The sequence below is a fragment of the Lepidochelys kempii genome, chromosome 5 (genome assembly GCF_965140285.1).
Source record: "Lepidochelys kempii isolate rLepKem1 chromosome 5, rLepKem1.hap1, whole genome shotgun sequence".
Classification (NCBI taxonomy): domain Eukaryota; kingdom Metazoa; phylum Chordata; order Testudines; family Cheloniidae; genus Lepidochelys; species Lepidochelys kempii.
In genome coordinates, this window is record NC_136384.1 from 31,909,345 (window position 1) to 31,920,181 (window position 10,837).

A 10,837-nucleotide genomic window follows, 5' to 3' on the forward strand; every position below is an offset into this window, starting at 1 on the left:
TTTGGAAGCAACCAGAGACTTAACTTAAGCCAGCAGTTTATTCCATCACTGCTACAAGCCTGATCCAAGAACTTTTCAATTATTATATGTATTTGACTCCTATAACCAATTTTAACTCTTACTCTTCTTACTTTCTTTCTTTCTTTTTATAAATAAACCTTTAGATGTGAGATACTAAAGAATTGGCAACAGCGTGATTTTTGGGTAAGATCTAAATTGGAAATTGACTTGGGTGTGTTGCTGGTCCTTTGGGATCAGAAGAACCCTTTATTTGATTAAATTGGTTTTAAAGAACCACTCATCTCTAAGTCTAGTGTTTTTGTTGGTGATATAAGAACTGGAATGCTTAAGAAAACTGCTGTCTGACTTCACCAGTGTGGTGAAACAGAAGTTTACTTTTGTTGCTGGTTTGGTGTATCTCATGGGAGAATAACCTCCAGTTTTGGGGTATATCTGCCCTATTTTTCAGCAGTTTGTCCTGAATTTGGTATTCTCAGTTGTGACCCATGGAGGCCCGGTGACTATTGTTTATAATTAAACTCTTTTACTGCTTTGACCATTTCTAGTCTCATATTCGAAAGAATCTGTCTTATTTCAGCATTTACCTATTCAAGACAAAACAAGCTACATGGCATAACAAGTACCTATTTTAATATATTTATTTGTGATTTTTTTTAATATTTGGAAAATATGTTGATATGACACAGCAGTGTGTTGAAATCTTTTAGGATATCAATCAACAATTTACTGAAAAACATACTTCATTGAATAAGATTTCTATATAACGTAGAGTGGAAGGGCCAATAAGGGCCAAATTCTGCTTTCAGTTACACAGTTACAACCTCCACTGAGGGAATTTCACCAATGTAACTGAGACCAGAATTTGGCCTTAAGTTATTTTATTCTGCAGACTGATGGAAAGTATTTCTGTGGAAATGAAATAAATGTTTTCCCAAAACAGGTCTATTCTGGCTTTGTCCTAAGTTGCACCATGAACAAAAGCAGAAATATTAGGAGTCTAGGGGGGAAAGGGTCCATTTCAAAATATCATGCAACTTGCTTGAATTTCTGGATCCTGACTACCAACATACAATTTTTTTGAAAGCTAAATGACAGTGTCCTTGAAGTATCACTGACGTTGACTCCAGCTGATACAGTTTTTGGTTATTAACATACCTTGCTATACGTCTAGAATGAGCCCACCAATAATTAGAACTGAATATTCTGATTTTTAAAATTAAATCAAGCCTCTGGGAAAGAACCAAGGAAATAGATGGCTAAAGGCCTTTCAAGCAATTAACAAGCACTGTACTGTAAGGTTAAAAATTAAATGGTGCAAACTAGGTTAAGAGTTTCTTCTCTTAAAAATGTCATGTTGATAGAAAGGTAGGGCTCTTGCACTTACGGGTGAAAGCACAAGGAGACAGGACATTGCTTGAGAAATTCATACTTCAGAAAACTAAGTGAATTTTCACTGTTTGTACATTTATATTTTTCTCATAAAAATAATGCTTTGGATTTATATCATGCCTTCCATCTGAGACTCTGAAAATAACTTTACAAACATTAATTAAGCCTCACAATATTCAATATTCCTCTTAGGTAAGTAGGTATTATTTCTGAGCGTCTTGAGACACCTAGCTGTCTCACACTGGACACTCAAAACAGAGACATTCAAAATTTAGAGGTCATTTTAGTTTGCCAAAGTAAGTTATGGGTGAAGCTGGGAATAAACCCAACAACTTTGGTTCTCAGTTCTGCAGTCTAATCACTATGTCATGCATTCACCAACCAATACACTAGCTTCAAATTCCTCCAACTGGGTCACTCCAGAAATACCTTTATAAAATGACAAACAAGGATAGAGCTCTACTGAAGTGGATGCCAATGCTGCCTAGTATAATTGGCCAACAAAAAGGTTGCAAAATACAGTGATTGGCGGCTCATCAGAACAATGTAACCTGTATCTTCTGGTCCAACTCCAAATATCATGCTGATCTCACAACATATAAGTTTCAAAAGAAAATAAAATCAAGAACTTTATATCATTGTAGTCCAAACAAATCAGCAAATAGTACAGGAAGCAAAGGTGAAAAATTACCATGATACAATTAATCATCATTCATAACATTGTAAAGACTCAAAAATGCCCAAGAAGCACCATGTTCTAGAGGCACAAGTGAACACAGTACACATACATATATTTGTTTAGAATGTGCAGAGACTGGCTGAATACTAAAAGATGAACATTTCTTATGAAGAACAAGAACTGATGTGCACTTTCCTTGGGTGCTACAGAATTTATGGGAAAATTCTAAGTTAAACTGAAAGTAGATTGAAAAAATGAGAGTTTGGATTTTTTTTTTTTGCTAAGTGTATTGAGTTCTTTTTCCCGCTGTGACTAGATATATTGCTGCATCTAAATTAACTTTCTTAGAATTTGTTTGTAAATTAGAAATACTGACCTGCCTGTAAAAAGAAGAGAGAAAAAATGCTATAGAAAATTGCATATTTTAATTCTGAGCTGCAACGTAATGGATGTACTATTACATGAGAGTACAACACCACTCTAGTGAAATACTGGAAATGCGCTTAGGCTGAGACCATGCACTTTAATTCTACACTATCTTCACCATAAGGCTAACATATCAGTAAAATGAAATGATTTCTTTAAATAAATGAAGGCACAGTCCTTCCCAGAGTATTAGGGTGTACAGAGGATGTGGGCCTGCTGCAGTAACCTTAGAAAGGGAAGCATGCTTTCACTTGCATATCTGATCAGCTCTGCTTGATAATGGTGAGAGGACTGAGGGCAAGAAACCATGTCCCCCATCCACTTGGGATACTATAGATGCACCTAAATGTTAACAAAAGTATTTGTAACTGGTATTTAGATATCTAAAATAAATATTGATGACTAACTTTAGTTAGTCAAGTTGGATAATTGAGCATTAAACAAACAAGTCATATAGTGACTGCCATCAGTGAGACATTATACAAATTAAAATATAGAAATCAGAGATGGAAAACACCTATTGTGTCATCTAGTCCATCCCTCCTCCATGAAGACAAAGTTTTAGACCCTACATTACACTTCCTATTACTTTGTCCAGTCTACTCTGAAATGTCTGAAATGATGGAACATCTGCTACTTCAGCTGGGAAACTATTTCAAAGCTTAGTAGACCTTATTGCCAGGAAGTATTGATGAAATGCTTCAGTGAACTGAGTTAAGGCTGCAATTTTGTCATGTCAGCTGTTAGCTAATGTAGTATGCGCTCAGTAAAAAATTCAAAAGTTGTGGGAATATAGTAAGCAAAAGGCCAAAAGTCAATGACATTTTTTATACTCAAACTATCCTATATTTCTCCATTTTCATGCACACAAAAGGAAGAGTTCATGTTCTGTAAAAGTTTTGTTCATAAGAATTGCTGTACTAGTGTTGAGAGGGGGAAATTGAACCTGTGTTGCCCACATCCCCTGTGAGTGCTCTAACTATTGGGCTAAAACATATAATCAAGTGAGTAGCACCACCACCTTCCATGGCCAGATTTAAATGGGATCCAATCCAATAGGCAGCCGATGAGCATGCATACAGGATCAGGCCCCATACACGATTTAAGTGGCTGAATACTTATCTTCCCTGGGTTTGTAAATTGTTCTAGGACTTAGGAGGGTGATAGGCATCCGAATGCCTAGAGGGAGGCAACAATGCACATGCTCAGAGTCAGAAACATAGAGGTACCTAGGACATTTTTACTCTGAAAACTTAGGCATCAAGTAAGTGTGAGTGCCTACAGGGTTTGGCAGGAGTTCTGTGGATCGCAGTGGAGCCCAAACTGGGATTAGGGCACTTTTGTGGATCCGGGTAGATGCAATATAAATAAATACCACCATTGTATAATATTAGTTGCATTTAAGCTTTGAATCTGGCACACCCCATTTCCAGTCACTAAACCCTGAAGTTTTCTGCTGAACTTTTAGAACTGTCTTCATTTTTTTTTCTTTTTCAGGTATTATAAAAGGAGGAGGATTTGCACTCCTAACATAGAAGATTTCAGCACAGGGATTCTGACAGTTAAAACTGTCAAGAGTTGAATGGCATTTTTGTAAAGCAAAATATCCACCCTTCTAAATCTTAAGGTTTTCTCTTTTGTTTCCTAATACACTTTTGTATGTACTGTATACTGGCTGATATTATAGAATATATGCACAACTGCATAGATTCTATGAAGATGTGAGCTGATCTGTGAGTCTGTCATGTATAAAAGAAAGATTTCATAGGGCTTGACCCTGAGACCCTAACACAAATGAGCAGTCCCAATGAAGCTAATAGGACTACTGATGTGTCTAAGTGTTGCAGGATTGAGTAATTAGGGGGCAAGCACCCGATTGAAAATCAGACATATAAAATATCCCTAATAGAGGAAGTGGATAATGAATAAGTCACACTACTTCAAGGTTAACCATTAAATACATTAATCAGCATGTGATCTAATGAGTAAAACATATACAAAAACAAGTGATTCATTCAGAGTAACTCAAATATCTCTTTATTTGTGATATATTTCACAGCATGCTTGATAGATTAAGGGCCCAATACTGCAACTCTCTTTTACATGGGTAGTCCTTACACATGTGAGCAAGCCCATTGATTTCAATGGATCTGAGCACACTCTACATCCCACAGGAGACACTCAGCATTTTACACCCCGTAACAAAAACAATTGTATGAGTTACAACAGTGTGTTTATCACAGTCAAAAGGAAATCTTATCCAGGGTTACAGATTCAGTAATCACTGCTAGATTGTGAAGAGATAAATGGAGGCATTCTACAGAGTTTCTGACATGTATTTAGTACAGAGCTTACATAATGGTTTGCTAATTAGACATTAAACCCCAGAAGATGGAGTTGTTCTCTTGCAAGAGACTACTGGAAACAAATGGTCTCTTTACAGGGAAACTACGTAATACTTATGGAACTTATTTCCCCAAAAGCATACACATATGATAGAGAACACAATCTTCTCTGCAGCACAGACAAGCTAATGCTTCCAGAAAACATGGTGCTAAACACAGCAACAATTTTAGCAACTGAATCGAATTACTGAGTTTTTACAGATCATGCAATGAGCTTTCCACACTACTGTTCATACCATTAAAAAAAAAAAAAGGTCAGGGAAGGGAATGAAGGAATTTAAAAGCCATGACATCCACACAACAAAATATTGTACAGTAGGTAATCTTACACAAAAGCCCACAGTGTATTTTAAGGGGAATTTTATCAATATTTGATCTAAAGCAAAAAAGAATGTTTCAAGTAAATTTCATGCACTGAAAATTTTCAGCAGCAGGGGAAAACAACACAAAAGTACAACAATCCATGTCAGAAATTGCCCGCATTTGACATAGTTAACACAATATTCTCATGTTTTTATAATTTACACTTGATGCCCAACTTTCTTTTCTACAGAGACATTTAAAAAGCATCTATGCCTTTTGTATTGGTGATGGAATTAGTTAATAATAATTTTACTATTTTAGGAGCTATATTACTCAGTGTCTTTCCAGTCTGATGCTGTCAAATATTTACTTTTTATAATATTATCTTGATAGTGAAATGCAAATGTGAAGAGGCACTTAAAGTAGAAGAATGAAAGAAAATGATTTTATATACCATATTAAAATGCTAGTATAACAGGCATTCATAGTGCAATTATGGGTCCAAGATACCTTTAGGCCTTGTCTATACACAAGAGTTGTAGAGTTAAAGTGGTGCAACCATCCTAATGGAGATGCAGTTATATTGGTATGAAGGTCTATATATTGGTATATCTATTTCCTGTTTAGGAAGGGAAATAAGCTATACCTGTATATGGTCCCTTTTTTACATGCATAACTGCATTCACACTAAGTCAGTTGCACCAGTATACCTATTCCAATAAAAATCACACCTCTAACTGAAGCAATCATACGGGTACAAAAACTATGTATCAACCTGGCCTTAAAACCACCACTAGGACTTAAAAAAAGAAGCTGTGGAACTAATCTGTATGAATGATTACATGTAATTTTTGACATAATAAAGTACATTTATCTCCCACCCATCCCATTTATTTATTTATTTATTTTATTTATTTGCAAAATACAACTAGTTCAAGCACATACCAGACCCAGTACTGCCATGGGTGAAGTACTATCTGCTCTCATTGGAAAAAAAATTGAAAAGATTCAGTCCTTATTGTGTGTTAGAATTCCTTCAGTATAAGTGTTATCTACTTCAGTGCTGCTCAAAGTGGTGGTCCGCGGACCGCTGCCGGTCCGCAAGCCATCAGCTGCCGGTCTGCGCACACGTTGGGGAAAAAAAATGCCGGTCCCCCACATCAGATAGCTTGAGAAGTACTGATCTACTTCATCTGAGACTATCAGCATAAAATGTTTCACTTGTAAGGCAGAAATCTATTTCATTCATAAACTAATATCACATAAAATATTATTTTACTGTATATATCATTTAAGAATCCAATTCTGCAACTACGTACTCCTGAATAACTTTAATCACAGGAGTAGTCCTCTTGATTTTAATGGAAATACTCACATGAGTAAAGTTACTCATGTTCTACATTTGTCCAAAATTCAAGACTGTGCCATTACTCACTCTAGTTTGAACTGTGAGCCTGGCTGCCCACCCATGCAGGGAAACAAGGGGGCATAATCAACCTCCTTAATTGCCTGTGCATGATATGCACATCACCAGACCCTGCGTAGGCTGCTACATTCCCTTCCTAGGCAGGAAGGATGTGGGTGGACAAGTGGGGAATAGGTGGAGCTTGACTCCCCGCTCTCCTCTCCCCATGCACCTGCCAGTGCAGCTGAGCTAGCATGGAAAGGGGGAAAAAATTATTCCAAGAAAAGAGCTAATAAAATTTACTTCCCCCAGGGAACAAGGAGAAAGCAGGGATTGAAGCGTGACTCTGAGAGTCACAATTTAGTGACTGCTCTGCTCCTTTCATAGCTGTGCTGACCTTTACTTGGGCTTGAATGCAAGGTTCCAGTACATCCCATTGAGTGATACATCACACTGCAAATAGTCCCTTTGGAACCAAGGATTTAATAAGAATCTCTCTTTCACTTCTTTTGAAAAATGTACTATTTAACCTACTTCTTTCTTTAACAGAACAGTGCAACTATTTGATTTAAACAGGTGTATCCCTTTCTATGACATTCACTCACTATTCTATGTATATGAAGAGATTGATGAATTGCTTACTTACACTATCAACCCTTTTAAGCACATTTATTATTTCAGAAAGTACTACTATAATTGTGATTAATAAATTTTACAAAGGCAGCCAACCAATTCTTACTATGTAGTAAAACAACTAATTCTTCACGAGAATTGATTTTTAATATAAATACAGTTCTCCCTAAATGTTTATTGTTGTACCTTTTGGAAATATATTTTATGTTAATTGTGTATTTTTATGTTTTATAGCCAATCAAAATATGTTGACATTAACATTCTAATTGAATACTGCATTTACTGTTTTAACTATAAAAAGTCATATTGCACTCTAATTTTATTTCTGGAAAAATATGTGTGCAGTTAAAGTTCATAATATACTTAAATAATAAGCAAATTTTGTATAGTATTTGAAAAAATAAAAATAAATAAGTGATTTCTGAGTTCCTTTGAAGCATGAGCTCCAATATATTCCTGGCATAGTACAACAATGTAGCACTATGTGAAACAAAATAAGCTTTTTCTGATTTGGGCAAGGTCATTTTCCCCTACTGTGAGGATACTACGGAACCTTTCTAGCTTTATATTACCTGACAGACCTCATGGATTTGGAAATGCTTTCAAACCAACTATTAATGGATTAAAATGAAACGGTCATGGATTCTTAACATTGCCTGCTTCTTCAGCATCTTTTGTGCCCTTTCTTTGGCATTTAAAGGACTAAGAAAGGCACAATTATATTTTCTGCGGTATACATGGACATTGACATACTTCATATTCCAAGAAACACAAGGGCAGAGATTCCAAGGTTATACTTAGCATTGGCCCGAGATTTTCAGAAACCATATCATTCAGCACCACGGCTAGCTCCCACTTAGGGACCGGGTAGAAATTCTACGTGTTTTCCTTCTCCCTAGTACACAACGTTATAGCTCAAGGTGGGAGCGCTCGCTAGATGACTTTCAAGCTCCAGGTAAATTAAATAGGAACAAACCTCTTTCTGTGCAAAAAAAAAAAAAAATCATTAAGAAAACCTCCATTCCCCCTCAGTCCACCTAGTTCAAGTCCATGCATTTTAGTCACATGAATATATAACCTTTAAATATTTCTGAAGAGCTCACGCCGTGCGTTCAGCATCAAATTGCAAAGCTGGAACAGCGAGTTCTCGCTCTAAAATAACAGGACAAGGGATGTCTGTCTCAAGCGTTTGCAACCTTCACACAATGAACCGACTGGCAAAAAGTACCCTCCAGCTTGGCTGTTTTCGGACCAACTCTTGTCTTGACCTTTTCCTCTCTGCCTTGCCTGTTTCCTCCTTCTCCCCGTGAAGCTGCATTACATAGATTTGGGACCGGAAGAGACAACCCCCCTCACCCCCAAAGTTTGAATCACAGACTCGTAGCCAAGGTCGCCGGGCGTTTGCTGGAAGCACTCTCCCCCCCCCCTTCCCCGAAACCCCCTCTCGGACTCGGAACCCAGCGCTGGGTTTCAGGTCCTGCCCTTGCACAGCCTGGTGGGGCTTTCGTTGCTGGCCATGGCACTGGGTTCATAAGGCGTCTGAAGAAGACAAGAGATGCCAGCTGCCACGCCAGGCTACCCCGAGGCGTGCGCGTGGTGGGCACCCACCCAGAGCCACACTCCACACACGGGACCACGCCGCCTGCCCGCAGGCAGCTCCTTCCCACCGCCCCCGAACGCCTTTCCGCCCAGAGACAGTCCCCAGCGCCCGGCCATGAGACACGCTGCAGCGTGCACACAATGGGGGACTGGCAGCGTGCCCGGGGGCGCAAAGCTACAAACGGCGGCGCTCTGCACGACTGGCTCCACTTTATTTGCCAAAGTTTGTCCAGCGCGCTGCCTGGAGGGGTGGGGGTGCCTTTCTTTTTCAGGGGGGAGCCGCCACGCTGAAGCGGAGGGGCGGGGGTCCCTGCGTGCAGAAGGCACCCGTGAGCCGCCGCCGGCCCTCGCCCCGGGGCAGCTCTCCCCTGGGGTGGGGGGTGGGGAGCGTGGGGGGGCACTCACCTGAAGTCGCTGTAGGGGTGTATGATCCAGAACCCCGCAGTTTTAACCCTTTCCTGCTCCTTCTCCACCGCCTTCTGGCTGCCGAACATGCGGAGGGAGAATTTGTTGACCCCGGGCTGCAGCATGGAAGTGAACTGGCGCTGCATGAAGCCGTACTGCCGCCCGGAGCCCTCGGCCTCCTCCAAGCCCACCCCGGGCTCCTCGCCGCCGCCGCTGCCGCCGTCCACTTTGAAGCATACCGAGTTGCCGTGCTCCTTCCCGCCGCCCGGGCTGCCCAGCGCCTTCTCCGCCGGCTTCGCCTGCAAGGCGTTGGCGCTGCCGCTGCCATCGTCCCGGCTGCCGGGCGAGGAGCTCGGCTTGCCCGCCTCCATGCTGCGGGGGGAGCGCTCTCCAGCCTGGCCCGGGCTCCTGCGGCACTGGGAGTCCGGGGCAGCGCAGCCAGCGGGCCGGCCGCCTTCCTCCCTGCAGCCGCCGCCGGTGCCCTTCAGCAGCTCAGCCCCTCTGCTGCTCCTGGCATTGCGAGCCCAGCCGGTACTGACACGCCGGGGACAGAGGGAGGGAAGCCGCGGCGCCCGCACCGCTCCCTTCGCCTGCCCTCTGCTGGCGGCAACGCCGCACCGCGCTCTGCCCGGCCGCCCGCTTCCCTGCGCCTGACATTGAGCGCCCCGGAGTCCTTGAGGGGCTCGGGAGCTGGGAAGGGGGAGGAGGGAGCGGAAGGGCGTGTGTGGGAGACAGGGGAGGGCGAGAGAGAGCCTGCGTGTGCGCGCCTCGCTCCGTGTGTCTATCTTTAACTGCACGTGCGTCCCTCTGGAAGCAGGTGCGTGGGATTGCCTGTGTCCACGCGACTGGGAGCCACAGACTCAAAAGCAGGTTGTGTTGTGCCTGGTGTAGGCAGCAGAGCTCTCTGTGTGTGCACCGAAAGCACCGGCGCGTGCCCCTGCGCGGCACATGAGCCTGTTTCTGCGGTCACGGTGTAGGGCCACGGTGTGCCTTTCGTCTGGGGTTGTCACTCTGTGCCTGTGTGCGGGAGAGAGAGAGAGACTGCGCTTGTGTACATGTGTACGTGCACACCTGTGCAAACAATTTGGCAAGAGAAAGACTCAGAAAGAGTGGTGATTTTTAATCCTGTGTCTGAAATATGTGGGAGGCCTGGTATTAAAATGATCACATATGATCAAAGACTTTCTTGTTAAAAAAAAAAAAAAAGAGGGAAAAAACTATGCCAACCCCTGGGGGAAAGGAAAGAGACAGCGGGCAGGGTGTTGCACCCTATAGCAACCTACCACCAGAGCAGAAATGGACATTAATGATAAATGGACACAGAAGATGAAACCCCAGATACAGTGGGAAGCCCTGTCCTGAGCAGATTGTACTTACCTGACAGATCCCTGAGGATTATGTTTCCTGTAAACTTTGACAACACTTGTCAATAAACCATTATTGACCTGGCCTCTGTGTGACTTTATGTGTGTGAGAAATAGCAAGAGATATATTCTAATCTAAATTACAAATTTCATTCCAAAGAAACACCACTCACATTAATGGAGTTACTCTGGTTTTACACCGCTGAAA

General features: G+C 41.7%; 1 protein-coding gene across 3 annotated transcripts in view; it reads right to left on the reverse strand.

The window, feature by feature from the left end:
* The window catches only part of HCN1 (hyperpolarization activated cyclic nucleotide gated potassium channel 1), a 316,103-nt gene extending 305,987 nt beyond the window's left edge, over nucleotides 1-10,116 (reverse strand). The window contains exon 1 of one of the 3 annotated variants that reach the window (XM_073343906.2): nucleotides 9,266-9,986. In XM_073343906.2, coding sequence (XP_073200007.1) covers nucleotides 9,266-9,636 — 371 coding nt within the window. In that variant the 5' untranslated portion in view covers nucleotides 9,637-9,986. Of the gene's footprint in view, nucleotides 1-9,265 lie in introns of all 3 variants that reach the window. The other 2 variants (XM_073343905.2, XM_073343907.2) reach the window with 2 other exon arrangements.
* Nucleotides 10,117-10,837: the final 721 nt, after the last annotated feature.